Source organism: Rhinolophus ferrumequinum, chromosome 7 (genome assembly GCF_004115265.2).
Source record: "Rhinolophus ferrumequinum isolate MPI-CBG mRhiFer1 chromosome 7, mRhiFer1_v1.p, whole genome shotgun sequence".
NCBI lineage: Eukaryota > Metazoa > Chordata > Mammalia > Chiroptera > Rhinolophidae > Rhinolophus > Rhinolophus ferrumequinum.
This window is the reverse complement of record NC_046290.1, coordinates 23,345,029-23,365,461: the sequence shown is the minus strand read 5'-3', so window position 1 is coordinate 23,365,461 and position 20,433 is coordinate 23,345,029. Positions and strand designations below refer to the sequence as shown.

Here is a 20,433-nt window from a genome sequence, read left to right as displayed (position 1 = left end):
CCACAGAATCAACTGGGAGCCAAATTGAGTTCATAGTCTGAAAATCTTCACTTAAATGCCTATGAAGTACTTTGAACTCAACAAGTCCTGAACTAACTCCCCTTCAGACCTGGTTCTCCCGCTCAGTATTTCCCCAGCTCAGTCGATGACCCCATAAACCTATGACTCTGTGATCTAAAGTGTTAGCGCCATCTGAAGTTCATTCCTCTCGTATTACTCCTAATATCTAATTCTTAAAGAAGTAGTTTATTTCACCGCCTATGTTTTCAATCTCCCCCTACCCACTTCTGTACATACTGACATTACCCCCACCTTGGGCAGCTTCGGCCCCTCCTTACCATGCCTTCCCCTCAACCCATCTCCAAAACCTATCCTCCAGAAAAGTCAAAGTGATCTTACTAACCTTAAATCTCATCATTTCATTCACACTGTTACATTTCTTCACAAATCAGGAGGCAAGATATCAAGAGAGCACAGGTCTCTGGCTTGCTCTTCACAAGCCCATCTGAAACAAGGGTATATAAACGCCAGGGGGAAACTGCAACAACTTGAAAGCTAGCGAAGGCATTCTGAGACATTTCCGATAGCTGTAGTACACATGGAGCCAGAATAAAATCATCTGGGACTGTCATGAGATTCATGTCATGCTTCCAAAAAGCAATGGAGACTTGCAGGAGGCAGAGGAACTCCTAGCCCTGACAAGTACCATTTTCTTTTTGGAGGAGAGAAGGACAGATGGGAAAAACAGGCCATGTTGCAGATGGGAATTTCCCGTTCACCACTGTGGGAGCAGTGGCCGTGTGTCAGCTACACGGGGAGTCTGGGGACACCACACTTAATGGGAAGGAGGCAGTGGACGTGGAAAACAGAAAGCTGTATGCCCCAGACTGGTTCTATAATAGGAATAGCAACTTTCCTCAACAGAGAGAAGAAACAGCACAGAGATGGAGTTCCCTTGATGGAAATATCCAGAACACAGACTCTCTTTAATGTCTCTGAGGTTGCTGGACCCATGAACAGATCTCGAGTTAGAGCCTTGAAAAAGTGATGCTAAAAGCACCCTGGTGGAAAGGGATAAAAAACAGAAAGAATTCACTTACTTCATTTTCCAGGTAAATGTCAGGCCCAGATTATAAGCAGGAAAATAGAAAGAAAAAACCTAGCAGCCAACATGCAAGTGATTTATAACAAATGGAAGTGTGTTCAAAATTCCATTGCTAGTTAACAAAACTTGAAATAGGTAGTTGTTTTTAAAATCCACTTTGCAATCGTTTAATTTTCGAAATTTGTAATTTTGCTAATTAAAAGAAAGACTTTCAAGATGAATGAATAAAGATATATGTGAATCTGAAGAGAGAAATACCTTTTAGCACAAAGTGATGGGGGCAGAGCTATTCTTTGAATATTTCACTAAGAAAGGAGTAAATCTATAGATACACAGTTTTACCTCTTCGTACTTTTACAAAACCTATATTTCCCTTCAGTTAACAGAACCACTGAGCAGACCAGATGTAGTAGTTAGGTGAATAAAAGAAGTATCCTCAAATGGACTTTCATATTTTAGATATGCAATTTTGTCCTATTTACATTTGCAACTCAAATCACCTTCTTTACCAAGTCTGTTCCTCCTACCATCTTCCGTATCACAGCAAATGACACTCCCATCTGCCTAACTGTCCAAGCTAGTCATCTGGCCTCTTATTCTATTTTTGCACTTCCCCATGTTTAATGAATCATTACGTCCTATTGATTTTACCTCTAAAATAGCTCCTGAGGAACTTCTTTCCATCCCTGTTGCCACTACCCTAGATTTAAACCAGAATAATGTCTTAACCTGGACGACAGCAACAGCTATAACTCCTTTTGCCCCCCTGCAATCTATTCTCAAAACTAAAGCCAGAGTGACCTTTCTAAAGGCAAATCTGACCTGGTCACTCTTGTTTGCCTTTGTACTCAGGATAAAATCTCCTTATTTCTCTTTACATAGCTTACAAGGTTCATTGATTTGGCCTCTGGTGACTCGTGCCAGATAACATATTAGTTTGCTAAAAGCCTGAGCCTTTCCATATGATATTCTCTCTGGAAACACACTTTACCTTCCACCATTTTGGCCTCTGCTAGGAACTAACCCCATCCCCACCCCACCACAATTACCCCACACTCAATTAGCTAACTCCTGACCCTTCCCTCCAGGCAATGACTTTTTTTTTTTAATATGACCCTAAAGCACAGGGAACAAAATCAGAAATTGACAAGTGGAATGGCCTCTAACTATAAAGCTTCTGCACAACAAAAGAGACAAGCTACAGAGAGAAGAGGCAACCTATGAAAAGGGAGAAAATATTTGCAGACCACACATTTTGGTTAATATCCAAAATGTATAAGGAAGCCAAACAACTCAATAGCCAAAACAATAATAAAAAAGCCAAATAACCCAATTAAAAAATGGGCAAAAGATCTGAGAAGACATTTCTCAAAAAAAAAAAAAAAGACAAATGGCCAATAGGTATAAAAAGGCGCTCAACATCACTAATTACCAGAAAAAATGAAAACCAAAATAAGATCTTACCTCACACCTGTTAGAATGGCTATTATCAAGAAGAAGAAAAAACCCCGATAACAAGTGCTGGCAAGGATGTGGAGAAAAGAGAAACCTTGTAAACTGTTGGGTGAGACTATAAATTGGTACAGCCAATATGGAAAACAGTGTAGTGGTTTCTCAGAAAATTTAAAATAGAACTACCATATGACCCAGCAATCCCACTTCTGGGTATTTATCCAAAGGAAATTAAATCAGTATCTCAAAGAGATACCTGCACCCCCATTTTCACTGCAGCACTATTTATAATAGCCAAGATATAGAAACAACCTAAATGTCCATCGATGGATGAACAGATAAAGAAAATGTGGTAAATACACACCGTGGAATATCATTCGGCCTTAAAAAAGAATGGAATCCTGCCATTGTGACAACATGGATGAACCTGAAGGACATTAGACTAAGTACAATAAGCCAGACACAGAAAGACAAATATTGCATGATCTCACTTATATGTGGAATCTAAAAAAGTTGAACTTATAAAAGTAGATCTTAAATGTTCTCATCAAAAATTGATAACTATGTGAGGTGATGGATATGTTAATTAGTTTAATTATGGGAATCATTTTACAATTACACGTCTATCAAAACATAACATTGCACACCTCAAATATATACACTTTTTATTTGTCCATTATGCCTCAATAAAACTGGGGGGACTTTCCCTTTTACCTTTAAAGGTAACAATAGACACACATAATTGACAAATTTTAGATTCCTTTTTCGTATTTTTTATGGTAAATAATACAATTTACCATTTTAATCATTTTTAAGTGTACAATTCAGTGGTATTAAGTACATTCACCATGTTGTACAACCATCACCAGATTTTAGATTCTCTAGTCAATGTTGTATGTAGTTTTTTTTGTTTTGTTTTGTTTTTTCTGTGTGTACTTGCTGTTATGATGTGAGGATGTGCTATTGACATTTGGGTCAGAGTGGCAGATAATACATACAAAAGATACACATATATGTGTATAAAAGACTATGGTTGGTAAAATTTCCAGCACTATTATTTAACCAATATCTAAATATCTTACCTCTTGTGCTTCGTGGGCTATTAACTGGTCCATTAACAGTCTCCGCCGTCTTTTCTCCCTTTGTTCTCGTGCAAAAGCATCTTCTTCGAGGCGTTTTTGGATTTTTTTTATGTAGTCATCATCAGAGTAAGTGTTTAATAAATCAGTAGTCGTCTGGCCTGCTGCAGCTAAAGAAGTCTTGGATGCACTAGGGACAATAGTTTTTATTTTAGATTGAAAAATAATGTGATCCCAGGCTACTGCTTGTGACCATGGAGGAAGACCTCAGGAGAAGGTTCCCCTGAGGCTCTGTTAACTTAGCAATACAAGCATTAAAGTGAATATTAGCACTTCAGTATTACACCCATAGCTTACCAGTAGATTCCACTTGCCTCATGCCATTTGAGATCCTATGCATAGTCTTCTTACTAGACTTATCACCAACTTGTTCTTTTACTTCTCATGATCTTCACTCTATCCAGAGGTTCTGAATGTTTCTCCTTTTTTTTTCCTGCCGGCTCTCACGTTTTGAGTCAACAGCAGCATAATATTGATAACCAAAGAGTGAGGGAAGGCTTATCTCTACAAGAGTCAGTTAAGTATACTAATGTCTGGACACTGAGAGTATTTCCATGGATGGTTCCACCCACTATCACTCTCTCACTTAATGCAAATAGAAAGCGGCTCTATGAACTCCCAAAGACCTCTGACTGGTTAGGGCAGTGACCAAGCTGTTATTGGAAGCTCAGCAGTTGAAAGCTGACTTGCTCATCATGCCACACTCATAAGCACAGGTCTGACCTAGCCTCGTGCCCAAGTCCTGGATCAAGAAGAGCCAGTGGTCTTATCAACACAAAGCAAACAATTTAGTGAGACAGATGGTGGCTTAGATGAGAATTTATAGATTCATTCAAAAGTTACTAAAGGTAAGATAATTTTATACCTATAAGGATCAAATAATCAATTCTCATTGGCATACTTCTTTAAAAATAAACAGAATACAATACAATGGTACAAGATATATCATAAAGTGATTTGCCAAGTAGTAGTAAATTTTAGTATTATGAATAATTACTGTTTTTAATGTTATGTTATTGCTGAATTTTTTATGTAACTTATAATCTTACTTAAAAGACAAGGACACATTATTATGGTGTGTAGGGACTAAACAGTCATCAATTCTCATGTAGACAAATAGTCTTGTGAAAGCATAGTTAATTTATATTTAATGGTATAAAAATTGCATGCTTATTGTACAGATCGTATTATATTATAGTGCATTATTGTAGGTTTGCTGCTCCCAGCTGACCTCTGAGCTCATAAGAAAAATGTCCTATTTTACTCCTCTTTGTACCTGTACCTCGTACGCCTGACGTGTAGTTGATGTCTGCTAGATATCAAATGATATGCTAAGAAACACTACATAAGTATAACATAATTTTTAAAATCACACACTAAAATTCTGGTTATTTTATCAGCAGGAGCTCAATCTTCGGTTGTATCTTGTCACTGACAACCATTGAACAGATCTCGTGTAGCTATCAAAGCCTCAGTAATATCAAAGTTTAACCCGATTTATTAAGATTTAGTATAATTATTTGTCATAAAAATTCTTATTATATTTTTACATAAATGTAAAAAAAACATTTTACATAAATGTTTAAAAGAGTTTGCCCTGGATTGAGCATGGGATTGAGGTCTTTCAACACTAATTTATGCTGCTAATAATATACCTAATATATTGCTCCTCTTTTATTTCTCAGTCTGTCCATCCACCCATCCACCCATCCACCCAACCATCTACTGTCTTATTACAATAAAGCCACACAATATCTTGTTGAGTGAATATTTATTTTACTAGATGTGGATTTCTTTAGGGCAATAATTATGGTTTCTCTATATCTGTTTGCTTGCTAGACCTCCATAGAGTTAATGATTTGTATGTGTAGGAATTATTAGTAATAGGAACCTTGGCCAAATTTGTAAAAAAAAAAAAAAAGTAGTTATTCAGAAGATTCTAAGGGAAACCTATGAATCCAAATGTCAAACTGCAGCAGCCAACAACCTCATGCTTTATCTTAAAAAATAAAACTGCACAGGTAGGGAAAAAAGTAGACATGGGAGGTCTTGTGTTGCTCACATTGAAACATCATTTTATTCTTCCACAAAAGAGACAAAGATGGATTTTGAGGTGACATCCCTGAGGAACCGTTTCAGGAGCAGGCTGCAAAGAGGCAGCTGCAGAAATTGTTCCTTAGAGTCGCCTATAAGAGGATTTTAGTGCTTTGTGGCATCAAGTAGTATGACATTTCTTAACAAGCCCAGACATGCTTGATTCTAAGCTAAGAATTCAGAGTGAACCAAAATTAGTGATTACTAAAGGAGCTTAAGAAGGGCCATATTGTACCATAGCCTTTGTTTTCTTTAAAAGTTTGCTCTAGATCAGTGTTTCCCAACATTTTTCATTTTAGGGTCATCAGAGGTATTTGCAGTCTCAGATGATCCTGATCACAGCCAGAGGTGACTCGTCCAGGGACTCTTGCTGCCATAGGCCCTATCCTGCTGCTCTGAGAAGTGAGGGTGTCAACACCACATTGTCCTCTGAGGGAAATTTCTAGCAGAATCAAAAGGAGCCTTCTACAGAGAAAGGACTTGTGATAGACACTGCTGTTTTCCTCCCTTTTTCCTCCAAAGAGAGTCCAAATTTTATTCAGAAAAACAATGTACCTAGCTAAAGAATACATTTCCCAGCCTCCCATTCTGCTACACATGGCCATGTGACTGATTTCTGTCCAATAAGATGTAAGCAGAATGTTATATGGGACTTGTGGAAAGGCCCATAAAAGGAACTATTTAAGATTGGCGATATCTACTTCTTGCCTAGCCTCCTTCCTAATGGCCAGACCTCCAGCAGCCATCTTGTACTGTGAATATGATATTGAGGGTGAAAACCACATAACAGGACAGTGCAGTAAAAGAAAAGGAGGAGCCTCAGTCCTTAATGACCTTGGAGCTGCAACACACAGCTTGTACTGCTTACATTCTGATTTCTATGACATGAGCAATAAGTGAACATCCATCTAATTTAAGCCACTCTTTATTTTGTGGTTTCTAAAGCTCACTGATAGAGAGACTTAGGTTCAGGTTGAGTTAATAGGGCAATAGGGAACAGGGTGAAGGTCTGTAGCTGAACAGGGATGATCTTTAAAACATTTAATAACTGACATTGCAAGGGCACCAATCAATCAAAATGCATGGTGGTGCCAGGATTGGAAGATGCTGCTGTGCTTGGTGTTACCTCTGGTTGCTAACTGTGTGGAGTCCCAGGAAAAGGGCCACCCATGGGGCTACAGAGAATACCATTCACCAACAAGTAACAAAATAATTCAATATGTTTACATGGTAGTTCTGGTAGATCTGTGTATCACTCCAGGGCATGTAGCTGGGGAAGTGAGTGAAAAGTTGGAAAAAATCCAATAGTTTTATGGGTCAGGGTCAGGGTTCAGGTGGTGGCTACCTGGGTAAGTAGACTTGGACTGTGTTTTCTTTAAGAGTCAGGGGCAGCACTGAAAAATGGGAGTGAGCATTAGAAGAGGGCATCAGGAGTTTCTGCAGAGGGTGTGAGGAAAGGTACTGTATATGTTCATTTTGCTTCATTTTCCTTCCTCACCATTTCTTTGTCTAGCTTTTTCCTTATTCCTACTCATTTGACTCTATTCCCTCAGAAATATTAATATGGTACCAAGGTATATAATTTGTGTCTGTTTTTATTCTTTGACAAAGATCTCATACTCTATGAATCATAAATAAAGTAGAGTTTGGTAGTTTCCATGTGAAAATGTGAAAAAAGAAAAAACATTCAAGTTGCTCCTACATATGTAGTTACTAATGATTATTTTCTGTGAGTCAATGACCCTTAATAGGAAACAAAAAGGGAGATCTTTATCTTTGGGTAAATGAAGTCCATCAACCAGGCACTTTTTGCAATGAACTCAGTGAACTGACTTAGTGACATTTGGTCAACAAACTCATTCAACAACTCTCTATTGAATCTCTGTGCCAAATGCTGAGGATGCAACAAATGCAACATGAGAGAAACCAACTAAAGTCTAATAAAGGCTTTACTGTGACAAATTTAAACTGGAAACAATTTTAGTGAAATGTTTCAAAAATGTGTGTGAACTTAGAAGAGTAAGCACACCACAGAAAAGTAATTTAACTTCACGTTTCTTAATAGCCACTTTCCCTCTTGATCTTTACAAAAGTTGCTAATGAACAATTAATTAATATTAATTTTAGGTCATTTATCTTCCTTCACATACTCTCTTAATGTAGATTCTATAAAGAAAAAAGATCTTTGGAAAGCTATTCCAGGTAAACAATTTCTAAATATTCAAAAGTTACAGGTAGAAAAGAATGTAGTTTTATGATTATTAAAATAGTTCACATCCTACCTCTCTTTTGCCTGGAGATCCTTTTTTATTAATGCTTCAAACTTCTTAATCTCATTGGTCACATCCTTCAAAAAAAATTCATTATCAGTTTTCTGCCTCTAAAAACCATTGAAACTCTTCATTTACCATATTCATTCAAGTTTGTAAAATGACATGCAATATTAACTCAAGCTAATTAGGAGGTGAAATATAAAAAGCTGTACTCTAGCGTAGTTTTATAATTCTGATTTGTTACTTCTATTCTAGGCTAAATATACCTAACAGAATGTGAAAATTGCCTAATCTGAATAATTCAGGTAACAATTTTAGCTTTGACATTTAATAAGAATGAAGATTATCAAAGAGTCAGAAGATGATTTTTTTTTATTTAAAAAAAAAACTTTTATTGAAGTCTAGTTGACACTTTTAATTGCAATTCTTTTTAATGAGAATAAGCATTTTTTGGATATAAATATTTTTTAAATGATTTAAACATTTTTAAATGATTTAAACATTTCTAATGCTACTTTACTAATTGGCTCTCTGAAACTTAATTTTAGCTCATCCTCTGTCTACTGCAAATTCTTATTAATAAAATTTATTCAACTCTGAGAAATATGAGAATTATACTGTACTAAGACAGGAAGAAAAAAACCTCTGTGGGTAGTATTTTTTAGAATCCAAGCACAGGATTTTTTTTAATATTAAAAAAATGTGGATTAATATAAAATGCAACAGGTTTAGGAATCAGAGGTACCTGTCAACCTCTGCTTTGCTAGCATCATGAACTTGGGTAAAAAACACGTCAGCTTTCTGAGTCTGTTTCCTTATCTACAAAATGGGCAAAATAATACCCTACCTAGAGAGTTATTCACCAATTAAAGATAATGTGAAGTGCCCAATCCACAGCCTGACATAGCAGATGTTCAATAAATTATTAATCTTTTTCTTAGGTCATGGGCAAAAATATCACTGACGTCGTTGTAGCAGCAGGTAGTGTAGATTGTAGGGATCGGTATCAAAATGCAGTGCTGTTCCCCTCTGACATGGAATCAGATTGTAGTCTTTGGAATGATTGACAGTTAGTAGAGTCTAGTAAAATATCCCTTGGGTAGTATCTTAAATTTAAATATACTGACAACAAGCAAATCACTTCACATTTCTAGGAGTCATTAAAAAACGTTACAGCATGGTGAGGAGAAATTGAGTAAAACAATAGTAGAAATGGCACATATATGGCATGTGCACCTCCACTGGCCCCTGTGGTACCCATGGGAGTCACAAGCCATTATGACGACACCCATTCTGGCCTAGGTTATTAGCGACTACAGAGTCCTCAACACAGGTACTATCGTTTAACAGGAGTTTGTCATCCCTGGCCTAAAGCTACAGTCTCTGTTTCTAAACAAATAACAGTATAAGTGGGTTGAATATGCATACAGTGAAGGAATTTGTAATGAGAAGGGACAATATCAGAGATAATGTGAAAAGAAAGTAAGAAATTTTGGAAGTCCCTCTGTATGGTTTAGGGGAAAAGCATTCTTTTATTAAGATAAACACAACACAATATTAAAGGATTTAATATTATATCACTTACGTCTGCCTCTTTTTTCTTTTTCATCATTTTTTGGACTTCAAGTGCTTTCAGAGTACGGTTTGATGCAGGTTTAGGAATCTGTATGATAGCTGCTTGGATTTTGGCCATTATTTCATTTTGTCGTCTTCTGCTCAAGCGTTGCTGAATATCCCATACACATTAGTTTAGTGATTCAGTTTGTGAGAATAACAGGCAGTTATACACTCACAGGTGCACATACAATGTTTCCATTGAAATTCTCAGCTATTAACCAATGGACTAGGTGCCACAACTACATAATGTTATGAAGCAGGAATCAGTATGACTTATTTTGAAAAGTATGACATAAAAAATACAATTTTGGAGTCCCCAAACTATGCCAATCAAATGTATTTTCATCCTGGGTGTAGATACTGAAAGGATAATAAAGGTAACCCAAATACAATAATTATTTCCCAGTTTCACCTTCATGATCTGCCCAATAATGGGAAGAGAAAATGCTGCCTCTGAAGATGGTCTGAAGAAAAAATTCCATCTAAGACATGGTTTCTAAGAGGGCTCCGAGGAGCACAACAGAGATGACAAGCTTCCCCAAAATTCAGTCATACTTAAACAGTGAGTTCAGAGGCTACATAAAATACAGAACTAACACTGCATTATGTGATGACATTATTGAATCATCTCTTCTGTATCTAGGATGGAATTATTTTAAGAAGAATATAAGCAGAAGGGCACAATTGAAAAAAATACAGTGAAAATCAGATAAAATATTTTAAAATAAAAGATTTAAGAGGCAACATGTGAAACTAATCGTGTCTTTACTACTATCATATAGAATAAGATCATTAGTACCTATATCCCGAGATAAGAAACTTCAATTCACCATTAAAAAAAAAAATCAGAAATTACAAATGATTTAAATTTTTTCTTCAGTTTATTTTCTAAAATGTGAATTTTTATTTAACTGCAATATGTTTACCTTTTTTCCTTAAGAAAACCAGGAAGACACATGCTCTCTTTTTTGTCCTATTTGCTTCTTATGATTTTTAACATAATAATTTATTTCAGAATATTTAATGCTATTCTGAAAAAAGTATTTAAATATCTAATATTTTTAAAATATTTAATATTTGTTTTTCCCAACTTTCTTTGGAGACTTTCTGCATTAGACTTGGCACATCAAAGCTGGGTAGGCTGGTTCCATATAGAGTCCCAGCACTCGGTCTCAACTTAAACACTATTTTAAGAGTGCCTTGTCTCCTTATCATGCAATGCCTAGGGAAGCCCAATCCTTTATCCACTCTCTGGTAAATAATGGCATCGTAACATCTTCCAGAGTTTGTCTCTCATCTACCACCATCACCACCCACCTCCCCCCCCACTCCTCACAAGGAGCTGACTACACTCAGAATATGTTAATTTCTTATCATTCTAAATATATGAATGTAAAGTGATTTACAGTGTCATGACAAGAACCATAATTCTTTTGCCTGTAGTTTACACATTCCATACACATAGCCACCTGAAATTCTCTTAAAAGTCTTTAACGATTCCACACACCATGGTCCTCTTATATCCTTAAAGGCACGGGAGACCATTAAAGACTTCCAGAGAAATATGAGGAGCAGCAGGGAGTTCGTCAAAGTCAGAAGGGTCAGGAGGACGTTAAGAGATGTTTAAGGGTGTTGGAAATGGAAGCAAGCAGCACATCACACCCCATTACCCAGAAAGACACAAGTGGGGCAAGGCAGAAAGACCAAGGGGTTGCAAAGTAGGGTAAAAAGAGGGGGGAGTGTCCTCCGTCTCCCCCAGTGGTGACAATGGTCATAGCCTTCCCTGGAGTAGCCAGTGGCAAACCACAGCACTACAACCTAAAAGAAGCATTAATTTCTTCTGGACAACTTAAAAAGAGATGAACTTGTCCTGCCATTCCAGAGAATGGCAGTTCTTGTTCTTAGCCACATGTGGAGGTGACAATTAGCAAGAGTGGGAAGGAGAGAGGGGAAATATGAGGGAGAGCGAGGTGAGAGCAGGGCCAGGCCTCACGGGTCACCAGGAATGTGCAGCTTGTGCTACATCGACGCTTATGCAATGTGCACTCTAGGCATAAATCGCAAACAGTATATATACACACTAAGGAGTTGCTGTTAAAATCGTTCTACAAAACCTTTTCGATATTAATACATCTTTGTTCTTCCTTGGCCTTTTGAAAATTTTCAAGTTTCTCAAAATGCATGCGGACAAGATCTTCTCTCATGTGTTTATATTTTTCTTGAAACCTGTGTGTAACCCGCATCAGATTGAAATCAGATTGACGTGGTATCAGATTTCTAAGTCTCTAAATGAAGAAAGCATTTCAAAAGATCCTGTCACTAGAGAATAAAAAGCATACTGTCATTGTAACAAACATAAAATTTGTCTTTAAAATAAAATTTCTGTGAATTACTATTGTCGATGGTTAAAATAATTTCAAGCCCCATACTAATCACTCACATCCTTAATTGACGTAAGGAGAATTAAAAAAAAAAAAACACAAAAAACATGATTTGAACTCCTTATAAAATAGTCTCATATATACTTTTATAGTAATTTTTTTTCTTTGCTCTGAGTTTAATTTTCAATGAGTGGCATTTGAATTCTTGGAAATACATGCTCATAAAAATTATTTTATAAAACCAATTTCAACACATAAAAGACAATATGAGAAGCCAGGTTTTTCCCATTACTCGAGCCACTTCTTAGTAAAAAGTGAGGAAATATTAAAACTTCCAGGCCACTGGAAATGAGAGTGCAACAATGCAAGAAAGTGAACTCTCAAAGATAACTACAGAGGAGGACACAATGCACGTAACTGAAAGTTTTTTATCCAATAGTGATCTCCTTAAAAGCAGAAGACCTACTAAAAACAAAAAGAGATGGTCCCATTGCTCAAACCACTGTTGGTCCTTCTCCCCTAACACTACCTCAGTAGATACTGGGACTTACTCGGAATAACATTTAAGGATCTTTGAGCTGAATTTAAGCCCTTACACACCTTCCTACTCTTCTCTCTGTTAAAAATCGCTTGGCATCCATTTTCACAGAGGCAATGAAAATGTAAGGTCCTTGAACCTCCTCCTCTCCACCTCAACATATACAAGTATACATTATATATCTTTAACTTAAGTCTTATTTTTCCCTCAACCCAGGAAATACTCATTGAGATACTGTATCTACTGTTAAGTGTGTGGCTTCTAGAGTCACACTGTCTAGGTTTGAGTTTCAGCTACCACCTTCATGAAGGTGAGCAAGTTACCTAACCTCTCCGTACCTCAGTTTTATCATCTGCAAAATGGGAATATAAAAATTCCTATCTCATAGGACTGTTCTAAAGACCAAGTGAGACAATAAATATAAAGCCCTTGGAACAGGGCTTGGCACCTCACTATATACGTTCACTGAATTTTAGTCATTATTAATATTACTATGTAATAAACACCGGTCTCTTCTTCCATCGGCATCAAAGTCACCTCTATTTTTTTCTGAAATGTCTCCTCCTTCATCTGACCAATTGACTCATTCCTCCTCTTTTCTTCCCTTGAGGATCTCCTTCTACTTGGTCATCACACCAGTCATCCCCGACACTGATTCTTTTTCTCAACTAACAAATTGCCCCAATATCTATACCCATAAACTAAACAATCTCACACTTTCCTTGAGTCTCTCTCCTGCAGCTACTGTTCTTATTTTCTCTTTTCCTTTACCTCCAAATTTCTTCCTCATTCCAATTTACTCCTCAATTCACTGCAATCCACACCATTCGACTGAAATATTTTTCTCTCCCGAAAAGGTAACCTCTAAGAGGGCTGGGTTCAAGGTGCAAGCACCTGAACAAATGAAATATTTGTTCAGTGAATGAATGGTTGACTCTGGTAGGTCACCCAGGACCAATGTTAATCCCAGTGGTCTCTTGGTTGGCCTCATCTACACAGCTCTTACAGCACTTGTTACTGTTGACTATCTTATATTTCACAAAGAATTGTCTTGTATGTTGTCTTCTTAAAGCTACAAAAAAGCCTAACTCTGAGGCAGAGAGAGATAACCATCGCTGTCTTTATAGTTGGGATAATTGAGACTGAGATTGTTCCAGGGACTGGCCCAAGTCAATCAGCTGGCAAGTGAAGCAGATAGGATGCAATGCTAAGGCATTCAGCTTAAAGCCTCATCTACTCTCGAGCTCTCCACGGGTCCTCAGTTCATTCTGCTACCAGGCTCCTGAGTATGTCCATTGAGAAGGGACAAATCTGAAAGTGGGAATGGCCTTCACTTCTATTATGTCATTGTTTCTTCATAAAGTAAAATGTTAATTAATGTAATTTCTATTTAGAGTACTGCATCAGTGCACTCCCCATTCCCCTAGAGACCTGGAAAAGTTAATGCACTTCCCTTACCCTAAGGAAATCGCACAGGAACTGGATAGCATTGTCAACTAGAAAGTTGTATCAATTAAAACTAATTTAATGAGTATTTGCAATGTTCAAAGCATTGTACTAGGCATTTCCCTTGAATCTGAGGAACTGAAAAATCTTGTAAGGCCATAAGATACATAAAAAATGAAAGTTAGCAACAATATCAGGACAGGAGGTAAACACGAGAGACTGAGAATTACCTGAGGTTCGTGTGAAGAGTCCATGTGTACTGGGAAGGTTGCACAGAAGTACCCAGAGAAAAGTTTGGGGGAAGAGGAGATGAGAAGGGTGAGCTTGGGCGAGAGAGAGGGAAGAGCAGGAATATACGAGTCCTATTCAAGGACAAGCTGCCAACCAATGTAGAAGAAAGAGTTTATGCTGAAAACTATGAACAAATGAAGTTAGTAAGACAGGTGGAGATAATTTAGAGAGAGGTCTTGCATATTAGTCTAAGTTGGGAGACAGGATATATGTAAAATAGAAGGTTTCTGAGCAAGAGAAGGACCCAACGAAAGTAGGTGGAATTTAGGGACGATTCGTGTAGCAGTTGATTAACCTCTAGAAGAAAGCCTCAAGGTCGAGAGACATGTTAGTAGGTTGTTGTGGTAGTTCAGAAGGAGACTTGAGCAGATGTGATAAGGGTAGAAATGGAAAGAGAGGAACAAGTATAAAAGCACTGAGAATTAGGAACAAACAGAATTTGACAAGCTATTGAAAATGTGGATAGGATGGAGGGAGACATCAAAAATGGGTAAAAGCATTGAAAATATTAATATGAAATAAAACCCAAGTATGGCCAATAACATCCATAACGGATATATATACCCAATGGGGCTACTCTGAGAATGCAACATCACTGTCATTTCTCTTGACCAAGTTTTACATTGATATGCTTATATTTCTTTATGTACTTACATCTTGAAATGCCTCACTTTTCATGTTTTGAAGTCTCATATTTATCAGGGGTTGCATGGTTTGGATTTCTGTTCCAGTCAGTCCACATTTCTTCTTCTTCTGAAGAGCAGTGTACAACTGATATAAAAGTTTCGTTGCTGCCCCAGGCTTTTCTGTGATAATGTCGTTAGCCACATTCTGATCAAACTGCACCCCCAGAAGGTGAAGTGTTGGCTCCAAGCGAGAAAAGTTATTAAGTTGGGCACTTGAAACCCTATAGGCATTCAAATATTTTACATATTTAGACACTAGCATTGAATTAAAAACAAACAAGTATCAGAGGTATTATCATGATCCAATATTTTGAATTATCTCCTGTTCTTTTAAATATATCATTCCTCTCTAAAACCTCTCAATCTTGTGAATACATTGAGCTTTTCCATTGTCCCACACTCCATGCATTTATTTCTCTTGAATGGCTAAACTAAAACTCATTAATTTTATATACTGATCTGCTAAAATAGGTGCTAGAATTTCTACAAGAAGACAACATAAAACCAGATAACTAGATTTCTTCTTCTAAATGGAGAAACTTAACTATAGTTTTGAAATATGTTACTCAAAAGGCAAAATTTCAATTTAAATATCCATTTCTTTAAGTGATATGACTAGATATTATTATGACTTAATGTGAATAAATAACTTATATGTGAAATAAATAAAGAATCAAAAACTTAATGTGAAAATGGCCAAAAATATTGCATTGACATCTCTAATAATGATCCTCTTAGGCACTGTCTAAAATATTTACTTAAATAGTATCAACTATTTAATCAAATTAATTATGTAATCTTCCTTTTACAGTTTATACTACTACTTTAAGAATCAGTAAAAGTGACCTCAAAAAGTGAGGGGTGCTCTTTGAAATTTCCCCCTTGAAGTTACAACAAATCGAACAGCTATAATTCAACAAAAGATTCCCTATGTAACACAAAAACACGTCTGAGATGTCCACACACTGAAACATCTGAAGGCAAATGGGGGCAAACGGGAAGTGGGGAAGGGGGAAGTGCAGAGACAGGAGCTGCAGGACGCACGCAGCCCGGAGCTGATGGCAGTCCTGGGAGAGGGGAGCATTGGGACTGCGGGTGCACTTTCTGTGGCCCTAGTAATCCTGCTTGAGGGTTCTGTATATAATACTGCCTATAATACCGCAGTGTGACAATGGGGGTCAAACGGCCCTCACTGCCAGAAAGAAAAACGAAGCCACTAAGCCTGACCGCCTCCCCCCACCCTCCCAGAGCTCACCTTCCCACATCCTCCCAGTGTTAGTAGTGGGCCCCAGGGGGGAAAACAACAACAACATGGTAGCTGTCGGATTGAAGAGCAGGATATCTGCAGCCATGGGAACTGGAGAGACAGTTCCTGAGTGGCAGACACGTGGTGCAGCTAATCCCAGTGATGGGGGAGGAGCTATAGAGGTGAGACAGCTGTGGTCTGGGAGTTGCCCTTGCTCAGAGGAGAGCAGAGCCACAAAAGACGCCTGCCACCTCTCCCAGCCCACCCTGCCCCCATCTTTCCTGGCTGATGGCAGCAGGTGTATCCAGGGTTGCTGAGCAGACCTTTGCATCTGTCTGCAGGGCAGCACTGATATTTCAGAGGCTCAGAACCCTATTGCCCACCACACCTTCCCACAAGGTGGTGCCCTGAGACTAAGGTGACGTGGTCACAGAGGATAAACCCACCTCCCCAGGAAATCTCCCACTATGCAGGAAGCTTGAACAGCAAAAGAGAAAATAAAATGTTTCGGTGCTACCTACTAGAAGGCAAAAGAAAGACCTCTTCATATCAACCTGCTGAAGAATTCACTCCCTTAGATGCCCAGGAAGAGAAATAATCCAGTACTTGCCATTAATAAACAAGGTAAGAAGGCAGCTGAGAAACAAAATGAAAAATCTCCATAAAATAAACTTACAAGATATGGAAATATGTAACTTAAATAATAGAAAATTCAAGATTGCAGTTCTAAAAAAGCTCAACAAGATGCAAGAAAACTCAGATAGGTAGTTTAATGAACTCAGAAATAAAATCAACAAACAAAATAAATATTTTACCAAAGAGTTTGAAATTTTAAAAAGAACCAAATAGAAATTCTGGAGCTGAAGAACTCAATAAAAGCAATGAAGAAGGAAATAGCAAGATTAGGAAATAGAGCTGACTAGAGGGAGGAAAGAATTGGTGATATCAAAGATAGAAATCTGGTAATGATGCAGAAATCTGGTAATGATGAAGAAGAGACTTGAGAGTTAAAAGAAATGAAAGACCTCTACAAGAACTATCTGACTCCATCAGAAAGAACAATGTAATAATAATGGGTATACCAGAAGGAGAAGAGAGGCGAAGGGCACAGAGAGTCTATTCAAACAAATAGTTGACAAGAACTTCCCAAACCTATGGAAAGAACTGGATCCTCGAATCCAAGACTAATTACCTTAATACTAACAGGTCTTCTCCAAGGCACATTATACTGAAGCTGTCAAAAATTAATGATAAAGAAAGAATCCTCAGGCAGCCCAGGACAAGAAAGCTATAACCTACAAAGGAAAGCTCAAAGATCATCAGAATTTTCAGCAGAAACTCTACAAACAAGGAGGGAGTAAAATAAAATATTCAAATTATTGAAAGAGAATTACCAGTCAAGAATAATATATCCAGCAAAATTATCCTTTAGATATGAAGGAGGAATAAACACTTTTCCAAATATACAGAAGCTGAGAGAATTTTGCACCACAAGACCTGCATTACAGGAAATACTGAAGGAGTTTATTCTACTTGAAACAAAAAGGCAAAGGGATACAAGACCATGAGCAAGATTACTAACAGACAGACAGAAGCAGGAAATGGCAACCCTACACAGAATAGGACACTATACACTTAAACATATCACAAAGAGCAAAGGAGATAAAAATGTAAAAACGTAAAAGAGAAGAAAAAGACTGTTTGCTACTGCAACTCAGAAATCAACTCACATCATAAACAGGGATAATTTATGACAACAAAAGTATAAAATGGGAGGGTGTAAAGGTCTGAATTTGCAAGGGGGAATGGAGATATGAAGCATGCTGAAGAAAAAGGACTACTGTATATGTGAAACTCCAAAAAAAAAAAAAAAATCCAGAACTGAGACACATAACATAAAAAAAAAAAGAAACAGGAAAAAGTCATACAATACCCAACAAGACAAAGGATAAAAATCATATGATCATTTCAATAGATGCAGAAAAAGCATATCACAAGATACAGCATTCATTTATGATTAAAACACTTAAGAAAATGGGTATAGAAGGAAACTACCTCAACATAATAAAGACCAAATTTGACAAACCCTTAGCTAATATCCTTAATGGTGAAAAACTGAAAGCTTTTCCTCTAAGATCAGGTAAAAGACAAGGTTGACCCCATCACCACTATTATACAACATAGTATTGGGAGTCCTTGCCAGAGGAATCAGGCAAGAGAAAGAAATAAAAGGCATCCAAGCTGGGAATGAAAAAGTTAAATTGTCACTTGTTGCAGACAACATGATTTTTTATATAGAAAACCCTAAATACTCCACCAAAAAACTATTAGAAACAATAAACAAATACAGTAAAGTTGAAGGAAAATCAATGTACAAAATTCCATTGCATTCCTAAATACTAACAATGAAATGTCAGAGAAGTGAGTGAAAAAAGCAATTCCTTTTTCAATTGTAATAAAAATAATAAAATACAAACTTAACAAAGGATGTGAAGGACGCATACATTGAAAACTATAAGACATTATTAAAAAAAATTGAAGAAGACACAAAGAAATGGAAAGATATTTCATGTTCATGGATTGGAAGAATCAATATAGTTAAAATGGCCATATTACCAAAAGCAATATACAGATTCAATGCAATCCTTATCAAAAACCCAATGGGACTTTTTCAAGAAATAGAAAAAAAAAAAAATCATCAGATTTGTATGGAACCACAAAAGACCCTGAATAGCCAAAGCAATCCAAAGAAAAAAGAACAAGGCTGGAGGTCACTTCCTGACTTCAATTTAGGCTACAAAACACTAATCAAAACAGTATGGTACTGGCAGAGAAACAGACACACAGACCAATGGAATAGGATTGTAAACCCAGAATTAAATCCACATATATATGGCAGATAATTATCAACAAAGGAGCCAAAAACATACAATGGAGAAAAGAAAGCCTTTTCAATGAATGGTGCTGAGAAAATTGGAAAGCCACATGCAAAAGAATGAAACTAGACTGCTATCTGTCACCATATACCAAAAATAATTCAAAATGTATCAAAGACTTAAACATAAGACCAGAAACAATAAATTACATTGAAGAAAGCATAGGTAGTAAACTTATGGACCTTGGGTTCAGAGAGGATTTTATGATTTTAACCTCAAAGGCAAGGGAAGTAAAAACAAAACTAAATGAATGGGACTCTATCAAACTAAAAGGCTTCTTCACAGCAAAAGAAACCATCAAAAAAACAAAGAGGCAACCACCAAATGGGAGAAGATATTTGCAAACAACGCCTCCAATAAGGGACTAATATCCAAAATATATAAGGAACTTGTGCAACTCAACAACAAAAAAACAAAGAATCCAATTAAAAAATGGGCAGAGGATCAAGAAGACACAAAAACGGCCTACAGATATATGAAAAAATGCTGAACTTCACTAGCTATTAGGGAAACGCAAATCAAAACCACAATGAGATACCACCTCACACCTGTTAGAATGGCTATTATCAACAAGGCAAGCAATAATAAGTGTTGGAGAGGTTGTGAGGAAAACTGAATCCTCATACACTGCTGGTAGGGATGTAAATTGGTACAGCCACTATGGAAAACAGTATGGAGTTTCTTCAAAAAAATAAGACTAGAATTACCATACAACCCAGCAATCCCTTTTCTGGGTATCTACCCAAAAAATCTGAAAATATTTTTTTGTAAAGATATATGTACCCCTATGTTCACTGTAGCATTATTCAAGGTGCCCTTTGACAGATGACTGGATAAAGAAGATGTGGTACATATATACAATAAAATATTACTCAGCCATAAGAGAAGATGAAATACTGCCATTTGCAACAACATAGATGGATCTTGAGATTATCATGCTAATCGAAATAAGTCAGAGAACCATATGACTTACTTGTATATGGAATATAAAACTGAAAGCAACAAAGGAAAAAAGACAAAAACTCATAGACACAGACAATAGTTTAGTGGTTACTAGAGGGTAAGGGGGGTGGAGGGTGATAGAAGAGGGAAAAGGGGTCAAATATATGGTGACGGAAGGAGAACTGACTCTGTATGGTGAGCACACAATGCGATATACAGACAATATAGAAATGTACACTTGAAACCTATATAATTTTACTAACCAATGTCGCCCCAATAAATTTAAT

The 20,433-nt window shown here is 37.0% G+C and overlaps 1 protein-coding gene across 4 annotated transcripts in view; it reads right to left on the bottom strand.

Moving 5' to 3' along the window:
* Window positions 1-20,433, bottom strand: part of SPEF2 (sperm flagellar 2) — a 164,581-nt gene that overhangs the window by 123,609 nt on the left and 20,539 nt on the right. For 2 of the 4 annotated variants that reach the window (XM_033111285.1, XM_033111283.1), the window contains exons 3-7: window positions 14,991-15,243; window positions 11,795-11,965; window positions 9,649-9,789; window positions 8,073-8,137; window positions 3,640-3,826 (exon numbers count right to left, since the gene is read on the bottom strand). In XM_033111285.1, coding sequence (XP_032967176.1) covers window positions 3,640-3,826; window positions 8,073-8,137; window positions 9,649-9,789; window positions 11,795-11,965; window positions 14,991-15,243 — 817 coding nt within the window. The remainder of the gene's footprint in view (window positions 1-3,639; window positions 3,827-8,072; window positions 8,138-9,648; window positions 9,790-11,794; window positions 11,966-14,990; window positions 15,244-20,433) is intronic. The other 2 variants (XM_033111286.1, XM_033111284.1) reach the window with 1 other exon arrangement.